Raw genomic sequence first — 20,737 nt, forward strand, 5'->3', positions numbered from 1 at the left:
AAGGAGGGCGCGGGGGAAAGGAAGTAGCACATGCCTTACTGAACACTTCCAGGAGGTCATGGTATTCTGTGGGGATAGCAGACATCCACAGTCTTGCTAACATCCTGAGGAAGATGACTTGAGGAAGGCTGTGCTGCTTGAAGGCAGTGGGAATGGTAAAATGGGTTCCAACCCAGGATGGAGCTTGCGGTCCAATCAATCATCGGATTGGGCTTTTGAAGCCAGAAAAATCTCAAAACCACCGGAACATGGGGAGAGGTAATGAGGAGGAACTAAATTGTCTCACTGTGGTTACCAGAAACTAGTAATTGAACGGGCACAGTACTATAGGTGACTTCCCCTATAGAGCGGCCGTCCAGTGCCCTAGCATCCATGGGCACAGAGAGAGGCTGAGTGGGAATACCAAGCTACGAAGCTATCGTGGCATCTAGAAGACATTCATCAGCCCCAGAGTTAATGAGCACTCGGAGAGACTTAGATTGGTCTCCCAACAGCACAAGAGCAAAAAGGGGTGTGCGGGTGATAGGAATTAGGGAACTCCCAGTCTGACTCCCCATAGTACTGGTACCCACTAGAGACAAGGGTTTCCTAATAGGACAGGTAGCTATAAAATGTCCTGCCCCTCCACAGTACAGACAATGGTTATTATTCATCCTCTGTGAGCGCTCCCAAACTGATAGCCTAGTTCTTCCCAACTGCATAGGCTCAGGAGTATCCAACTCACCCATCGTAGATTCACGTGAGAGCTCGGGTGGCTTCGATTCCTCTCGGAAGAGCTACCTTCAGAAACTTCCGGATTCCATAGGAGGTGAACGCGCCATATTAGGTGCACGAGTGTGCCCGAGACCAGACATCCTCTCAATCTTGTGTTCCCTTAGGCGTCCATCAATTTTAATGGTTAAGGCGATAAGGGAGTCGAGATCCAACAGCAGTTCCCAAGCAGCTAGCTCATCCTTAACCTCCTCAGATAATCCGTGCAGAAAAGTATCAAAAAGAGACTCCGGATTCCAGGCACTCTCGGCGGCCAACGCGTGAAAATCCACCGTGTAGTCTGCCACACTACGGGAGTTTTGACGCAAGTCAAGCAATTTGCTGGCTGCCTTTCTCCCAGATACCGGAGACTCAAAAACTTCTCACCTCTGCAATGAATTCCTCCAAATACCCGCAAATGGCAGATTGTTGTTCCCAAACTGCCGAAGCCCAGGAGAGCGCCCTTCCTGACATTAGTGTAATTATATACGCTATCTCTGATCGGTCTGAAGAAAACGAAGATGGCTATAGCTCAAAAATAAGCGACCACTGAGAATGAAAACACCGGCAGGCACCAGGATTCCCCGAATATCGCTCTGGAGGAGGTAAACGGGGTTCACAGGGAGTCGGGATAGGCTATACCAACTCACCACAGATAGGGGGAAAAATTACTGGGTGGTTGGGGTTTTTCAGAGGTGGCAGACAGTCTGAGCTAACGCCCTGATTTGCTCCATAATAGCCTTAAACCCATGGTCGTGGCATTCCGTCAAGGAACTGAGCCCTTCCAAAAGGCCCTGTAGCAACTCCTGATGTATCCCAATGGTGGCTCCCTGTAGGGAGACAGCGTGGTGGAGCTGCTCCAAGTCTGCTGGGTCTGTCATGGCCAGTTCGTACTGTCATGACACAAGGTGAGACCCAAATGCAGACACAGGAGGCAGATGGTTGGAGTCTTACAATGATTATTAATCCAAAGGGGTAGGCAAGAGAATGGTCATGGACAGGCAAAAGATCAAAACCAGATCAGAGTCCATGAGGTACAGAGTGGCAGACAGGCTCGTGGTCAAGGCAGGCAGAATGGTCAGGCAGGCGGGTACAAAGTCCAGAAACAGGCAAGGGTCAAAACCGGGAGGATGAGAAAAAGGAGAATGCAAAAAGCAGGAGAATGGGAAAAACACTGGTTGACTTGGAAACGTACAAGATGAACTGGCACAGAGAGACAGGAAACACAGAGATAAATACATTGTGGGAAAGAAGCGACACCTGGAGGGGATGGAGACAATAACGAGGACAGGTGAAACTGACCAGGGTGTGACAGACTGTTGAACGGTGTGTCCAAAATGGCACTCTATTCCCTATATAGTGCACTACTTTTGACCTGAGCCATAGGGTGCTATTTCAGACACAACCCCAGTTCACATATTGAAAGAATGCATTGTTGTGTTAGGGAGGTGCACATTATGATAATATACTCAAATGTAACTATAAATCAATCTAAACAAAGGGTACCCCACTTTATTTGGATAGCCCCCTAAACATGGTCTACAAATGCTCAAAATATCAACAAACTATCAACTGCAACTCTGTTAATTTGAAATACAACAACATGCAAGAATTAGAGCTAGAGTTAGGGTTAGTGGATAGCTAGTTTAGTTTGTTGAATATCTATAAACCATCTATAGGGGACTATCTTAAAGTAACTGTCCACTGTTTCCTAATTTCTATTAAATATATTTATATATAATTATATAATTATTTTAAATATGAGTGAAATAGTTTTCCATCCAACAAAATGGGAATTAAGTAGGTTAAAAAGGAACTTTTCTGTGTTGGAAGGGTGTGGGCATATACCAGTCATAAAAAATATGAATTTGAGTAGACAGCTGATTGGCCAGCTCATCCTCTTCAGGAAGATGACATCATCATTTACGAGGAAATGGCAAACATTTTTTTAAATGTCTGTTTGAGATACGAGTTTGAAGTGGGATTTGTGAAGTGTGTTTTTTAAATCCAATTTATGCTTTGGCCACAAATACAAGTATAGGATGAATCAACAACATTATTTGGGTATGAATTAACATAATATTAACTTTTAAAAATGAGATTTTCACTGGACAGTTACTTTAAATAAAGTACCAAAGTTAATATACTCAGCAAAAAAAGAAACGTCCCTTTTTCAGGACCCTGTCTTTCAAAGATAATTTGGAAAAATCCAAATAACTTCACAGATCTTCATTGTAAAGGGTTTAAACACTGTTTCCCATGTTTGTTCAATGAACCATAAACAATTAATGAACATGCACCTGTGGAACGGTCGTTAAGACACCTTCAGCTTACAGACGGCAGGCAATTAAGGTCACAGTTATGAAAACTTAGGACACTAAAGAGACCTTTCTACTGACTCTGAAAAACACCAAAAGAAAGACGCCCAGGGTCCCTGCTCATCTGCGGGAACGTGCCTTAGGCATACTGCAAGGAGGTGTGAGGATTGCAGATGTGACCAGGGGAATAAATTGCAATGTCCGTACTGTGAGACGCCTAAGACAGCGCTACTGGGAGATAGGACGGACAGCTGATCGTCCTAGCAGTGGCAGACCACGTGTAATAACACCTGCACAGGATCGGTACATCCGAACATGACACCTGCGGGACAGGTACAGGATGGCGGCAACAACAACTTCCCGGGTTACACCAGGAATGCACAATCGCTCCATCAGTGCTCAGACTGTCCGCAATAGGCTGAGAGAGGCTGGACTGAGGGCTTGTAGGCCGGTTGTAAGGCAGGTCCTCACCAGACATCCCCGGCAACAACGTCGCCTATAGGCACATACCCACCATCGCTGGACCAGACAGGATTGGCAAAAAGTGCTCTTCACTGACGAGTCGCGGTTTTGTCTCACCAGGGGTGATGGTCGGAATCGTGTTTATCGTCGAAGGAATGAGCGTTACACTGAGGCCTGTACTCTGGAGCGGGATCAATTTGGAGGTAGAGGGTCCGTCATGGTCTGGGGCGGTGTCACAGCATCATCAGACTGAGCCTGTTGTCATTACAGGCAATCTCAATGCTGTGCGTTACAGGGAAGACATCCTCCTCCCTTATGTGGTACCCTTCCTGCAGGCTCATCCTAACATGACACTCCAGCATGACGGGCTGTTGGTGGTAGGTCAAGTGCATTATGCCACCGCTGGCCAATCAGATTGCTCAGGTGACCGAGTCTGCAGGAACCTAGCAGGCATAAAAGAAAACTATGGCAAAATTGATATACTGTGAGATTCCTAACGTTTAAAACCATGAGAGAGACTGTCAATGAATACAGCAAAGAGCTGCTGTTTTTGAGTGAGTTAATGTTTAAGATCTTACTCAGCACTGTCAACACTTTGTATTTTACACTTTTATAACCCATAAAATGCACGTTCTTCCTATTTCCACTCAGCGCTACAACAAGCAGTGCAGCAGTAATGAATGAATTGGAAAGAGTATAAAGGCTTGCGTTGTTGTTATTATTAGCGGCTTGGGTCTTTTGTAATATCAAGGAATATTTGACTTTCTCTGTTCATAGGAGTAACAGCATGGATTTGTACGGTGCGACCCGAGTTTCACCATCAGCTGGAAGACGGTGTCCCTTTTTGGTCAGTGTCAGTGGAGGAAAGGGAGAGCGGAGGGATGTTGAGAGATGTCCCTCACTCTGCTGCTCTTTCCCTCCGCTGAGACTGACCATCAGATGCAGGCACCATCAGCCCAGTAAAATAAAAAGCAAATTATTTAAATGTGTGCTCACTCAGCTGTGCCTCACAAGTCATACAACAATGGATATATTACCGGTGTGATCATATAGCCTACCTCAAATTTTGAAATAGAATTTTAAAAGAATGTCCCGAACAACAATGCATTGGCAGACAAATTCATGCAAAGCCAGTATGCTGTTTTAATGTATTGAGCCTATAGCTTACTGCACAAACCTCATTGCAACAGTACTGTTTTTAATTGGTTATTGTTGCTTAGGCTTACATTTTTTAAGTCATGTTAATAAAAAGCGGTAGATCTCGGCATGCATTTTCACTCAGAATGTGATCTTGACTCAGAAAAGGTTGGTGACCACTGCAATAAACTGAAGGATCATAAATGTTTGTTTGAAAGGGGTTGTATTTGTCTGTAGAGTCGTTTGCCTTGGTTGTTTCTCAATAATAGGTGAAACTCTCCTCGGTTGTGTCTTTTCAGAGCCGAGTGGTATGCCAGGGGGAGTTTGGGCCAGAAGTGTTTCCGCCTCAGAAATTGAAGTGAATTGGCAGGCTCTATCCTTTACTCCTGAAAGAGTTCTCGGCTACGAGGTATATTTCCTGTTTTAAATGTAAATGAAACAGCGAGTTTGTGCAACACAATTACAATGCCTGTCGTCACCCACAGTGTACCTCAAAGCCTCAACTTCAAAACGGCATGTTTCCATGGTAACGGCTGATTTAATTGGATGACTTGTGTGGTAAATTATACAGGCCTTCACAGCAGCATCCCGAGAGCACTTTGGCCCTTTTAAAGAATACAAAGCAAAATGCTGATCTACCTGCTTTTTTTACTTCCTGTCACCTGTACTCAACACCACAAACACATAATACGGTCTGTGTTTTTGGGCCAGAAACACCAAACCAGGGCTGCCAACTTCTGAAGATAGGAAATCTCACTCCAAGCTATCATAAATCCACCCAAAAGCAAATTTTCTGCAATTCTGTATATTTTCACACAGCTTTGGCCATGACCAGGGTGGAATACATTTTTTAAAAAATCAGGATTCATTTAAAATTGAATACACACTCAAATCTCAACGACTTGGTTTTAAGTTTCTTTAAGATTATTTGGACATGAAATTTGGAGACTGCCAACTGGTGGAAAATGCTAACATTAACGGTTGGTGGCCGTGGCTAACCATAGGATGGATTGCAGTCTCCCCTTGTTCATAAGAAATAAACAAGTTAAAATGTAATTAAATTGGTGAACTATTCCTTTAAAATAGGGATAAATTCCTGCATAGAGGAAGCTCCCCAAGAAGGTTGGCCACCCCTGATCTATGTCTTCCAAATACTGGGGATTTAAACATGTGACATTTGATTTCTACAAATTACCCCACATTCAAAAATATCTAATGAATATCAATCTTCAGGTGGTTGAGGCTGATTTTCAAAACCTTTCTATCATCTTTCTGTACATAGGCAACATGTTTTGCATTCATACCTACCACATCTGTCTAGCAACTTGTGCACAATACTAAAATGACAAAACAGGATATTTGGGACAAGGGGCATTTCAATATAACCTATTCTCATTTTATGATGTAACCTATATTCAGCACTGCCCATAAATGAGTACAAAAATAAATAGCCCTCATTGAATAGCCCTCATTGAATTGTAAAAAAAAAAAAAAAAAAAAAAAGATCCATTCAAAGACAAGTTGGCATATCAGATTTCACATTTAATTACACCAGCAAAATTGGTAAGAAGTGAAATAGTAAAACTATGGCGTATAACAGTAGTGTTCTTGCTAAGATAGGCACACCAATTAGTCTATATGTGACCGACCGACTCAAATCGGTCTTATGTAACAAAATTTGAGATGTTTTTTTTTACATTGGATAAAATTAGACTATCATACAATGGTGTATCATACACTACAGTTGAGGAACAATGGGAAAGTAATTTTGCTTTGAAAGTTGATAAACATTTAAACTCACTTTTGAGGAAATGGCCTTTGAATCTTTTGGTACTATTACTGGAGAGCCCTTCAAAAAGACAGAAGCATGCTATATGGCAGACCAATCCAAACTCATCTCTCAGCATTTTCAGCCCACTCATTATCTTAGCCAATCATGGCTAGCGGGAAGGTTGGTGTCTTTTTAAGTGGCTAAACCAACTAGGCTCGTAATTGAACAATTTTATTCGTATTTACAGATGGCATACAAGTTTGTTATTAAGGCACATGAAAGTTCACATGTTCAGAAGGCATTTCTGCCAACAAAAAAAAGTTTATGTTCAAATGGCTCTCCTGTGAAGTAGTGACCTGCGACATACGCCTAGTTTCCTGAAGCGGCTCACATATTTAGCCCATTGTAGGGGATGACTTAGACCAAATACATTATTGTGAAAGACACCATGGATCTGGGCTAATGCAAGTGGTGAATTAAATCACTATGGTAGGCTATATTATTGCATGCTGTCAAAGGGAAGCATTTTGCGACAGGGGCAGGTTGTGACAGCAAATCCATTTGTTTATAATTATGTGTACAAAACAGTGCTACAAGTTGTTGTGCTGCTCTTTGAGAATTGAGTTCATAAACTTTGTTCAGCGTAGAACGAAGGTGCTTGTCCAGTCTGTCGTGGCTGCCTTCCACAATCGTGGGAGGTGTTTTTTTACAAACACGTATCCAATCACCATTTGTACCTGACCCTTACTAAACCAATCACAAGCCTCAATGTGACACGGTTCACAGTGCGATGGCAGGAAGCTGAAGTATCTCCCAGGTTGAGATGCCGCGGTTGAAATGTGAATACACTGAATATACACTGGATTAAATAGAAAATAAAAGCAGTACTTTTTTCAATGCGTGAGAAATAAGAGGTGTGGCGTGTGAAGAGGATCAAATGTGTGTGTCTCACTCCAAAATGCCTGAGAGTTGGCAGCACTGCCCTAAACTTAACCTTAAACCTAACCTTTACCAAGTTCTTGCTTAAAGTATCACCCTTCGGGATTCATGAAAATAATTACCTTAAGCGAGGCGGGAGTAAAAGGCATATAGCCAACCAGAGCTCAGATATTAGCATAAACCAAATCCCCAGTTTGAGATGTCTCCATATGTCCACAAGTCTGTTGCATCGGATGGTTGTTTATTCAGTGTGTCAATGTGTTTGCTTCTGTCCCTATTCAAGTAATACATGAAAAGATAAACTCCCATTTCCTCCAATTTCAACAGGTGGTGTACTGGGAGGATGACACCAAGCCAGAGACGATGGGGAAAGTGAGGGTACCTGGGAGTCAAACATCGGTCACTGTTAGTGGCTTAGGGCGAAACACTCAGTATTTTCTCACAGTCAGCGCTTTCAACACAGCTGGTACTGGCCCTTTCCTCCCCGCCATCAACGCCACCACCAAGAAATCACGTAGGTGTCTACTACAATACTGGCCTAGACGGTAAATGGAGGTAATTCCATCAATTGCTCAGCAAAAGGGAAAATGTATTAATAAACTGGACAAATTTGTTGTGGACAGAGGATTAGTGTTCACCATTCTTTTTAATTAATGCCAAGTGGGGAGGACAGAGGAGGGCGTTACGGCAGTGGTTGGGAAATAGCTCTTATTTAAAGGGTACATTTTAACTGCATGGTGGGTAGCTGTCAGGAGAAAAGTGTGTAGAGTAGAATGAGCCAAGCCATAGAGACACTATGACTGGTGAAGATGACTGGGTGAGGTCATGACTGGTTATGGTAACTTACAAAGAAACTTAACGACAGAATGCTGCTTGTGTCCAACAGCACCCGGACAACCTCCTCTAAATGTTGAGTGGACCTTGATTGGCTCCCAGATCACTATATACTGGGAGCCGGTGGTAGCCATGGAAACAGAGTCAGAGGTCACCGGTTACCAAGTGAGTTCATATTATCCTCAAACTTCCCACTTATTTCCAAACTAGTAATGGCAAATTAGTCCAGCTACATATTTATCAATATCTGCTGTACTACATATTTCTGCTGTACCTACATCTTTTAGTTATTTCTGATACATGTCCAGGAAGAATCACATAGCTTATGTGGTCGTCTGGTCCATCACCCAGTATAGTTTCTAATGATAAATCCCATCCTAATTTTTCACCAATCAACTTGCTGATTATGAAGAATGCTACTCCATGTTTTCTATTTTTCCCCCCGTCAGCTGTCTTACAGGAGTCTGAAACATAAGGAAGAGAACATGCTCTTGACAAACAATTCCACAGCCGAGCTGACCCTCGTTGACAATGAAGACTATGTCATCCACATAAGGTCGCTGAGCGAGGGAGGGCTTGGCCCAGCCACAGATCCCATCCGCATCCACAAACTAAGTAAGCTGCTCATAATGTAAAGCATTAACTGATCTGGGTTCAGCGAAAATATACAGTACCAGTCAAAAGTTTGGAAACACCTACTCATTCAAGGGTTTTTCTTTATTTGAACTATTTTCTCCATTGTAGAATAATAGTGAAGACATCAAAACTGAAATAACGGAATCATGTAGTAACCAAAGAAGTGTTAAACCAAACAAAATATATTTTACATTTTAGATTCTTCAAAGTAGCCACCCTTTGCCTTGATGACAGCTTTGCACACTCTTGGCATTCTTTCAACCAGCTTCAACTGGAATGCTTTTCTAACAGCCTTGAAGGAGTTCCCACATATGCTGAGCACGTGTTGGCTGCTTTTCCTTCCTCTGCGGTCCGACTCATCCCAAGCCATCTCAAATGGGTTGAAGTCGGGTGATAGTGGAGGCCAGGTCATCTGATGTAGTCCTCCATCATTCTCCTTCTTGGTCAAATAGCCCTTACACAGCCTGGAGGTGTGTTGGGTCATTGTCCTGTTGAAAAACAAATGATAGTCCCACTAAGCCCAAACCAGATGGGATGGTGTATCGCTGCAGAATGCTGTGGTAGCCATGCTGGTTAAGTGTGCCTTGAATTCATAATAAATCACTGAGAGTGTCACCAGCAAAGCACCCCACACCATCACACCTCCTCCTCCATGCTTCACGGTGGGAACCACACATGCGGAGATCATCCGTTCACCTACTCTGCATCTCACAAAGACATGGCGGTTGGAATCAAAAATCTAAGATTTGGAATCATCAGACCAAAAGCCAGATTTCCACTGGTCTAATGTCCATTGCACATGTTTCTTGGCCCAAGCAAGTCCCATCTTCTTATTGGTATCCTTTAGTAGTGGTTTCTTTGCAACAATTCGACTATGAAGGCCTGATTCACGCAATCTCCTCTGAACAGTTGATGTTAAGATGTGTCCGTTACTTGAACTCTGTGAAGCATTTATTTGGGCTGCAATTTCTGAGGCTGGAAACTCTAATGAACTTATCCTCTGCAGCAGAGGTAACTCTCTGGGTATTCCTTTCCTGTGGCAGTCCTCATGAGAGCCAGTTTCATCATAGCACTTGATGGTTTTTGCAACAGCACTTGAAGAAGCTTTTAAAGTTCTTGAAATTTTCCAGATTGACCTTCATGGCTTAAAGTTATGATGGACTGTCGTTTCTCTTTGCTTATTTGAGCTGTTCTTGCCATAATATGAACTTTGTCGTTTACCAAATAGGGATATCTTCTGTATACCAACCCTACCTGGTCACAACACAACTGATTGGCTCAAACGCATTAAGTAACTTTTAACAAGGCACATGCATTCCAGGTGACTTCCTCATGAAGCTGGTTGAGAGTATGCAAAGCTGTCATCAAGGCAAGAATTTTGATTTGTTTAACACTTTTTTGGTTACTACACGATTCCATGTGTTATTCCATAGTTTTGATGTCTTCACTATTATTCTACAATATAAAAAATTGTAAAAATAAAGAAAAACCCTTGAATGAGTAGGTGTATCCAAACTTCTGACTGGTACTGTATTTGTTAATGAAGATATTAACAAAATACGATAGGCCCTTGGACAAACTTAATGTGACATAATGTGATGTTTCAATCCCCATCGGGACAGGGGCAGGTTATTAGAAATGGATGGATCTTGGAAATATGTGTAGACCGTGTGTGGTGATTCAAAGAAGAGATTGACCGGAGTCTTTCGTAGATTTAATACGTTCTGCTCACAAAGGAGAAGCAAGTTCAGAGGGACCAAGAGTCTTGTCTCAGCTTATATCCAAAACGAGTTACATCTATATTATTATATATTATATTATGTGAGTGCATATTGCCATTCTATTACCATCAGGTAGTTACAGCTGAGATGGCCCTGGAAACACTATTTCCATCAAGATGAAAACAGTTTTTCAACAGAAAGTCATTTAGGAACTTGATAACCTAGCCAAGACAGTTTGTCCTCCTCTGTGACTTTTCTCTTTTAGGCTCCGAAATCTCATATTTTGCTGAAATATGCAGCACAATCTATCTATGTCACTAAGTTTCACTTCCCTTCTCACTGGATACTATATTACCTTCCTGGGAGACTACAGGAGGAGACCTCTTCCTTTCCTTTAAATGCTAATTAGAGGTTCAAGCAGCGAAGCTCGCTTGGGGCCCACAAAAGGCTAGAGCAGGCACTGTTTATTGTTTTTGTTGAAGTTCATTATAAGGAGTTCGAGCAGCAAACCTTTGAGAAATCCTATTGTCATTATTTTTAAACCGGTTCTTCCATCACAGAAAATGAACATGCAAATGTCTGTGAGATGGTAAGGCCTAGGAGGGTGCATCTTGGCATGATGGTAAAGGCTTATAGTCCACACCCTCTCATGCAATGCTATGCCAGTTAGCCAGATGGTGGCGCTATAACACACAATTGAAAATGCCCCTCACCCCGTTTGACCTAGAGTCGCAAAGTACATAGGTACATAGGTCCGCCATGAGGGATATTCTGCCATTCAGAATTTTGTGGAAAATACTGGGCAGTCCGGAAGGACTGGGCAGACCTGATGAAACTTGATATATAGCATCTATGGACCAAGGTCTCCAAGGTCTCCAAAAACAATATTTTTCCGGCTATTATCGCAAACAACATGGCAGCTATGGACAAATAAACATTGAAGTGAGTGTGACCTGACACATAAATGCATATGAATCTGACATGGATATTTATATTGATACATTGTGAAAGCACATGCAGATTAACCATACTGTGGCTCTACGACAGGCACATATTTATATCTATTGATCTGTTTGACTTTGGCACACATGATCAGCGATGTGAGTCTAGCTAACCTGTAGAGTATGGTTCAGTTTTACCCAAGGTGGCGCTGTTGGACAGGAAAAAACATTAACGCAAGATTATTGGCTTATAATGGCCATGTTGTTTAAACTAGAGTCTTAGAAAATAAAGACGTGGGTTTTAAGACGTGGGTCCACATAGAAGCTATTTACCAAATTTGGTGTCGGTCAGCCCAGTGGTTCTGGCAAAAAATACGTTCAGTTGTCAACATCATTAAACATTTTTTTAAATCCATCGAAAGCATATTGCATGATCTATTTGATATGGAGTTGGCAGGTGTGTTAAAGTTAGAATCCCTAGTTGCAACATCGATTTTTAGACATAAATGAATGATATTCACTAAGTGTACAAAACATTAGGAACATAGACTGACAAGTTGAATCCAGGTGAAAGCTATGATCCCTTATTGATGTCACCTGTAAAACCAATTCAATCAGTTTAGATGAAGGGGAGGAGACAGGCTAAAGAAGTATTTTTAAGCCTTGAGACAATTGAGACATGGATTGTGTATGTGTGCCATTCAGATGCAATTTAAGGTCCTTTGAACACGGTATGGTAGTAGGTGCCAGGCGCACAGGTTTGAGTGTGTCAAGAACTGCAACGCTGCTGGGTTTTTCCACGCTCAACAATTTCCTGTGTGTATCAAGAATGGTCCATCACCCAAAGGACATCCAACCAACTTGACACAAACTTTGGGAAGCATTGGAGTCAACATGGGCCATTATCCCTGTGGAATGATTTCAATACCTTGTAGTCCATGCCCCGAGGAATGGAGGAATGTAAATGTAAACCAACACGGTATATCCTCAAAACATGGTTAAAAGTACACTGAACAAAAATATAAACTCATCATGCAACAATTTCAAAGATTTTACTGAGTTACAGTTCATATAAGTAAATCAGTGAATTGAAATTAATTCATTAGTCCCTAATCTATGTATTTCACATGACTGGGAATACAGATATGCATCTGTTTGCCTCATGCAGCGCGACACATCTCCTTCTCATAAAGTTGATCAAACTGTTGATTGTGACTTGTGTAATGTTGTCTCACTCCACTGCAATGGATGTGTGAAGTTGCTTGATATTGGTTGGAACTGGAACACGCTGTCATACACGTTGATCCAGAGCATCCAAAACATGCTCAATGGGTAACATGTCTGGTGAGTATGCAGGCAATGGAAGAACTGGGAAATGTTCAGCTTCCAGGAATTGTGTACAGATCCTTGCGACATGGATCTGTGCATTATCATGTTGGAACATGAGGTGGTGGTGGCGGATGAATGGCACGACAATTGGCCTCAGGATCTTGTCACGGTATCTCTGTGCATTCAAATTGCCATTGATAAAATGCAATTGTGTTCTTTGTCCGTAGCTTATGCTTGCCCATACCATAACCCCACCGCCACCATGTGGAACTGTGTTCACAATGTTGACATCAGCAAACTGCTCGCCCACACGATGCCATACGCGCTGTTTTCCATGTGCCCGGTACATTTGAAACCGGGATTTATCCGATAGTTTCTGACAGTTTGTGGAGAAATTCTTTGGTTGTGCAAACCCACAGTTTCATCAGCTGTCCAGGTTTCTGGTCTCAGATGATACCGTAGGGGAAGAAGCCAGATGTGGAGTTCCTGGAATGAAGTGGTAACACGTGGTCTGCGGTTGTGAGGCCAGTTGGACATACTGCCAATTTCTCAAAAACAGCCGTTGGAGGCGGCTTATTGTATTAACATTGAATTCTCTGGCAACAGCTCTGGTGGACATTCCTGCAGTCAGCAGGCCAATTGCACGCTCCCTCAAAACTTGAGTAATCTGTGGTATTGTGTTGTGTAACAAACTGCACATTTTAGAGTGGCCTTTTATTGTCCCCAGCACAAGGTGCACATGTGTAATTATCATGCTGTTTAATAAGCTTCTTAATATGCCACACCGGTTAGGTGGATTGATTATCTTGGCAAAGGAGAAATGCTCACTAACAGGGATGTAAACAAATTTGTGCACAAAATTTGAGCGAAATAAGCTTTTTGTGCGTATAGAACATTTCTGGAATCTTTTATTTCAGCTCATGAAACCAACACTTTACCTGCTGCATTTATATTTTTGTTCAGTATATAATTTTTACATTGTGGATGGTCAGTCATTGTATACATAGCTCTGTCTATGAATTTGAGAGTGGTTACATTTCTCCAGGCCAATCCCTCAGCTTTTTACCAAAACAGAGGTGGGGTGACCGCTCTGTTATTGTTTCAACTAAGGCTTCTAGCTTTAAGGAGTACAGAAGTAGCTCATCGAGAATCCCATTTTGTCCGGATAATGGTGCTGTGGTGCCATGAATTTTGAACCCAGCTATGGTTGCTTGCAGCTATATTTTGTCATATTGATATTCTGTGTTGAGCCACTGAAAAGGATGGAGAGGATTGCATTCTAAACTGGCCTTATTTATTACATTTATATTCAGATACGAAGTGTGTGTCCCCCTCTACTTTTTTATATTTGTTTTGTCTGAAAATAAAGAAATAAAGAGCCTGTATTTGTACTTTTTGTTTTCCTTTAACACCTATTTTGTGTGGAAGCACAAACCGTATTAGGGCGAAGCAAATTTGCTTCAAATTGGCCCTATTTTTTCTCTTGAGTCAGCTTTCATTCGGTCTTAATTGTTATATTTGATTATGTAACATACTGTGTTGAAGGCATGTGTCAATTAGCTAGGGATGTATATTAATAGGAATGCATTATTATTCATGTGAAAATTACATGGGTGGTGCAAGTTGGTTTAGAGGTAGTGCTGCCAACTCTGGACTACATATATCGCCCCTGGAGACCAGGGTTCGATTCCCTAGTCCCACCCCTTCACCTTTCAATTTGTCTGCATCTCATAAGTGGTATCTATCACTCTATTATATATCATTTTTAAAAAGAACAAAAATAGAAGGGACAAAAACACAAAAATAACATTACATGGGGCAAATAACTATGTTGAGGTATCATCTCTCTCTGTTTCGTAAATCCTTAATGTTGGTGTTATGCTTTGTTCTAGGTATGAGTGCTCGAGGCTCGAAGGCCTGGAGTCTGAACACATCCCCTGTCTCTCTGCTCCTCAGCATCGCATTTTCAACATTCAGGTCTACATCGTGACAGAATGTCAGGCTACTATCTGGTTTACAGATCAAATAAGCTGTCTCTGCTCCATTCCAAATGACCCATCTACAATTATCATTTTTCTAACTGTGTGAAAGTAATGGTAGAGACCATCCATTTTGGAGGCAAGACAGTAAGCGCATTCATTTGGGAATTTGGGAAGACATTTTTGTTGTTGTTTGGGCACATGTTTTGATGAACATTGCGTTTGTTCAAGTGCTGTCAACTTCTGAAGGTATCTATTTGGATTGTACATTCTAGGTGGATGTTCAGATGAATGCGCTATTCTGAATTTTTGGAGCCCTGAATGATACAAATGCCTTACTTCCATTCATGTGCCAAAGTAGTTTGAATCGTTTAGTTGTAGGCTAAATGTTAAGCTAGCAATGCCATGCTTTTTTCCCCTTCATATTTTCATTTGTAATTAAGCCATGTCACACTCAAAGCTAGTTATGAAAGTTATTACCTATGGTAATAATACTTGTCATTTAAACTTTCAAGGTTGCGATATGAAGTTGACTTTTGTAATTTTGACGTACTCTGAGGTGGTCATCGAAGCAAAAACTTTTACTGGTGTTTGGCTGAGCCAAGTTAAGTTCTCTTGCTTACTCATTGAGTAGACACAACCATTTGCCTGTGCCTGTGCCTTTGAAGATCTGTGTAAGAGTGTGACAAAGAAAATCGCTTCACTTGACTTATAGTCAGTGTTGTGCAGCATTTCAGAGCTCTTTAAGTGATCATTATCGTATAATTATGTGCTGAAACCCATAAGACGAGAGCGGCTTGAGAGAGTGCAAGCCATTTTCTCAATGTTTTCATTTTGTCATTGTGGTAGAGACTTGATTGTATCACGAGGGCTCCTTACAACTATAATGAGCCAAAATCTAAAAACTGACCTTACAGTGGATGGATAGATTGCATTTAATAGGAGGACTGTCTTTACCACACCTCACCCACTACCAATATGACACCCACCTGGGTGATGCACGGCAGCCATTTTGTGCCAGAGTGCTCGCCCGTTGCGTGGTGAAAATTGTGCCATATGTGCTAGTCTGACATTGAAATTGAGCCACTAGCTGAGACCCAAGCAGACAAAGTCATTCACCCCCAAGAAAATCCATGGAGCCTTACTGTATATGGAACTCATGCATGACATTGACTTATAGTCAGCTGTGTTAAATATGTACTAGACTTGCCTATCATTTGTTCAAGGTTCAATTAGCCTTTTCTTGAAACTTATGTATTGTATTATAGGCCCTACATATTTTTCAGTGTAGCCTCAACTGCTCAGGTGTTCGGTCTTTTACACACCAACTTCACTGGTCATAAAGCAGAGAGCAGCTATATCAGACGGCTGACAGCACATGATACAGTGGTCTATTTAATGCTCTGACTTGACAAATGAAAAGTCTGATATCTGCCATGATTTAGCAGCAATTAAAACATATTAATAAATTAGAGTGAGCCTAGGGGCCTTTATGGGAAAGGGCATAGGACTAATGGTTCTATGACATCACAGAAGATTAATGTATCAGGATTCAGTGAGAGGAGCTAAATCAGAACGATTCCATCAGGATGGAAATATATATGTGTGTGTGTGTGTGTGTGTGTGTGTGTGTGTGTGTGTGTGTGTGTGTGTGTGTGTGTGTGTGTGTGTGTGTGTGTGTGTGTGTGTGTGTGTGTGTGTGTGTGTGTGTGTGTGTGTGTGTGTTAATAGATGCATATTACCGTGCTTCTCTGTGTGTCGCAGATCAAATCAAACTTTATTTGTCACATAATGCCGAATAAAACAAGTTTAGACCTTACCGTGAAATGCTTACTGACAAGCCCTTAACCAACAGTGCAGTTCAAGAAGAGTTAAGAAAATATTTACCAAATTAACTGAAGTAAAAAATGTAATAAAAAAATAATAAAAAGATGACGGTGTCTTTTGGAAGGCCAGTGAGTCATTTTTATAAAGCCCCAAATAATTTATTGTATTGGCAATCAAAGATTTGGGAAATTTTTGTGCCCACTTTCAAATAGAATAACAACACCATGAAGTTGCACATCTGCAATGGTGTAAACTGAGTTGTGTTTATTAAGCACCAAATGGAAGAAAACTAACTCAAACATGGAGGGACTACCTGGACTAAGAAAGGCTTCTTTTCACTTCACATTGCAAAATGTTTTCCATTGCGTGCCCTAATGAGCACGATCCAAGTTCAACGGATACGTTTAAAAAAGGCAACAGTTGTAAAGGGCTTTGTTGGATGATAAGATCAGATCTCATTACCACTGCTGGCAACTTAAAGAGAGCTGTCTTTGAGTAATGTGTTTTTGTTGATATGCTTGTTTTTGTGGCTTTCTCGTGGTTCATCTGTACACTCTCAGTTTTATTTCATTACAAACCAACCAGTGTTTACAAAGAAACTGTATCTTTATGACTGATTTCAATGTTTAACTGATTAGAAACTCACAATATACAGTCTATGAACTTTGTGTCCTTGATGCAGAAAGGTCACCTCCATCTTTGTTTTGTAATGTATACAGTAAGTACTGTGGAGATCTCGTTTTTTTTATGTTTGATTATATGCTTTTTTAGTTTTGACAATTCTACACAAAGGTCAAGTGTTGCTTTAAAGAGATAAACATATAAGTTCTAACTTGTTTAGAAATACATTTTGATTGCTCTGTCGCTCCCATGTACTATGATATGGACCAATGCTCTCAAAGGGGTTTAAAACTGTGAAGGAAACTTTCATTTGATTTGTCTCCAAAATGCAATATTAATTTTGAATGCAATCCCCATTAAATTCAACAATTCTTAACTATACCAGAGTGATATTGTGACAATTTGGTCAACGGACAGCAAAGTTTCCCCTTATGAATGGTACTAGGAAAACCGATCATCTGTTTTTTATAGCACTATATTTGTACAACATGATTCAAACTTATTGAGCTTGACTAATGCATTATTAAAAGGAAAGACTAACATCAAACAGTACTGTATAGTTAATTGGTTAGTAACACTTGGTCTTTATGTTTCACACTGCAGTATTAAAACAATGTTAAGTGATCTCCATGAGATTGTATCAAGAATGTTTTCACGATGAAAAGTAATTGGCTGATCTTGTATACTGAATCTGTGCATGTACAATATTGTTTGGTGCATTTATGTTTTCTAAAACAAAAAATTAAAGGAAAACGATTTACAAAGGATTTTCTCTTCAGTGTTGTTGTTGAGTTGTGTGAATTATACTGTATAATAGCAGTCTACTTTGACCAAGAAAGTAGAATAGTCTGTATTTATTTCATTCATATTTTTCTTCTGATTTGTCCAACTAATGATATTGGTCTGCTGACATTGAACAGTTGACCAAAGGATCATTCCATAAAGTACACATGAGTGTACCATTAAAGACTTTGTTCTGTGTCTTCCTATTTTTAAAAGATAAATTAGATTTTTGACACATGCACATAGACATTGCATAACTGCAATCACAAGAAAATTATAGTACTGGACACAAGCATAATGCTACTACAATAACAATTTTTCAGGATTACAGCCATGTGTCCATTAATCTCGGTTAAAGCAGAACAAAAGTATTGCGTAATTGGTCAGATGCTCGGTTAAATTCTGGGTCCATAGGTGTTAAGAGAAGAGATATAACGACGATCGGAACCGGAAGGAAAAGCTTTTTGCAAGTTACCCGCAAGTCTATGGGCCAAATTTCTCCTACCCTTCCGAAATTAGAAAAATGCAGGTTGCGTTCGACTGCTTAGACGTTGCCAGATCTTACAAAGCCTGGATAGGTATTTTACCTATCAGCTAACCTTATCATATATTATAGCACTCTGTCGGTCAATGACACGGTCGATACCGTGGCATACAACCATTGGTTGATGATGCAACGTCTAAATAGTGGAACGCGACCGCTAACACCTGCGAAATCTTGATTTATCCAAAGCACGGGAACTAACGCTGCTCGTTATCTCCCGTTGCATCATGATAATCTACCATCTATGGATCTGCAGTACAATTTATGGTTACATAGTCTGTCCACGAAAGTCTTTTTTTGTAATATTTTTTTTCTTACATTTGAATTGTCTGACATTTTACTGTATCGTTAGGATCTAGTAACGTAAGCATTGTGCTGCTCCCGCTATAATTACTGCTAAACCAATACACTTTTTTGATTTTATTTATGTGTCCAATGTTCAAGTCCAGCCCCTTTCCTCTCACAAACAGCATATGAAGGTACTCTATGTGCTGAAATATCTATCAACCCAGTGTTGCAGAGACGCTTTTTTAAATGTCCAATGCAGCCGTTTTTATCTCAATATCAAATATGTTTCGGGTAACAATTAAGTACCTTACAGTGATTGTTTAATAATAAAAAACATCGTAAAAAAAGAAACAAAATAGTTTCTTAGAAAAAAAGCGATTTCTCTAGCAAGAATTTTGCTAGGACTGTCTGGGAGTGGTCTTAGGGCTCCCGAGTGGCACAGCGGTCAAAGGCACTGCATCTCAGTGCTAGAGGTGTCACTACAGACCCTGGTTTGATTCCAGGCTGTATCACAACTGGCTGTGATTAGGAGTCCCATAGGACTCTGTGCACAATTGGCCCAACTTCGTTAGGCTGGGGTAGGCTGTCATTGTAAATAAGAATCTGTTAATGGACTTGCCTGGTTAAATAAAATTGTTGGGAAGGGAAAACTGAAAACTAGCTGTAATTGGCAGAGAGGTTTGGAACTCTTTCATATTGGTGTATTAAATAATTTACTGCCTGGTGATGTCAACAGGCAGGCCAAAGGTCCATCCCACCGAAACAGGCTGACATTTCAGGCGATCTTTTCAAACAGCTCTTACACTAAAAGGGCATTATCATAATTTTCACAATTTCACAGTACAATCCAAACCGTATAGTGTGGAAATATATATAAAACACAAGAAAATCTATTTAAGATAATAAGAGAAAAGGACCCTGTACAAAGATCAATATGAAGAGGAGTGGAAGAGAAAAGTTTCCTCTCCACACACCACAGATCCAAATAATGACTTGTCAATGTGTCAATGCCCAGAGCGCTGCACTGCACATGCTATTGATCAGTGGATCAAAAGGAGCCCACTTTAACACCTGAAAGACCATTGCTCCTGTACCCAAGAAAGCGAAGGTAATTGAACTAAATGACTATCGCCCCATAGCACTCACTTCTGTCATCATTAAGTGTTTTCAGAGGCTAGTTAAGGACCATATCTCCTCCACCTTATCCGACACCCTAGACCTACTACAATTCTCATACCGATCCAACAGATCCAGGGACGATGCAATCGCCATTACACTGCACACTGCCTTTTATTGTCCCCAGCACAAGGTGCACATGTGTAATCATCACACTGTTTAATGAGCTTCTTGATATGACACACCTGTCAGGTGGATGTATTGTTTTGTGAAATGAGAAATGCTCACTAACAGCGATGTAAACAAATTTGTGCACAAACTTTGAGAGGAAGAAGCTTTTTGTGTGTGTGGAAAATATACAGTATACTGTATATTACCGACTGACATTGCTCATTCTGATATTTCCTAATGTCTTATTATTTACTTGATTATGGATTATGTGTGTATTGTTTTGTATTTCCAGGTATTACTGGACTGTTGGAGCTAGAAATACAAGCATTTCGCTGTATCTACGATAACAACTGCAAATCTGTGTACATTTTGATATACATGGAGGAAGATGGGGACAATTCTCAGATGAACACTGCCACCCGCTGGTACAATCTTCTAATTACAACAGCCTTGTGGACTTGTGTGAGGAGAGAAATAGAATGCAGGGCCCACAAAAACAGGCCCGCCCTTTAATTAACCTATGCCTACACAAAGCGTAATAAAATATTTGTGCAGTTCACAGTAGTGCCA

At 40.9% G+C, this 20,737-nt stretch overlaps 1 protein-coding gene across 1 annotated transcript in view; it reads left to right on the forward strand.

Moving 5' to 3' along the window:
* cntn3a.2 (contactin 3a, tandem duplicate 2) overlaps nucleotides 1–18,023 on the forward strand; it is a 67,422-nt gene extending 49,399 nt beyond the window's left edge. Inside the window, exons 19-23 of the mRNA XM_024399763.2 lie at nucleotides 4,967–5,076; nucleotides 7,705–7,891; nucleotides 8,264–8,376; nucleotides 8,661–8,826; nucleotides 14,731–18,023. Of these exons, the coding sequence (XP_024255531.1) occupies nucleotides 4,967–5,076; nucleotides 7,705–7,891; nucleotides 8,264–8,376; nucleotides 8,661–8,826; nucleotides 14,731–14,828 (674 nt within the window). The 3' untranslated portion in view covers nucleotides 14,829–18,023. The remainder of the gene's footprint in view (nucleotides 1–4,966; nucleotides 5,077–7,704; nucleotides 7,892–8,263; nucleotides 8,377–8,660; nucleotides 8,827–14,730) is intronic.
* The last annotated feature ends 2,714 nt before the right edge of the window (nucleotides 18,024–20,737 follow it).

This window comes from Oncorhynchus tshawytscha, linkage group LG16 (assembly GCF_018296145.1).
Source record: "Oncorhynchus tshawytscha isolate Ot180627B linkage group LG16, Otsh_v2.0, whole genome shotgun sequence".
Lineage (NCBI taxonomy): Eukaryota > Metazoa > Chordata > Actinopteri > Salmoniformes > Salmonidae > Oncorhynchus > Oncorhynchus tshawytscha.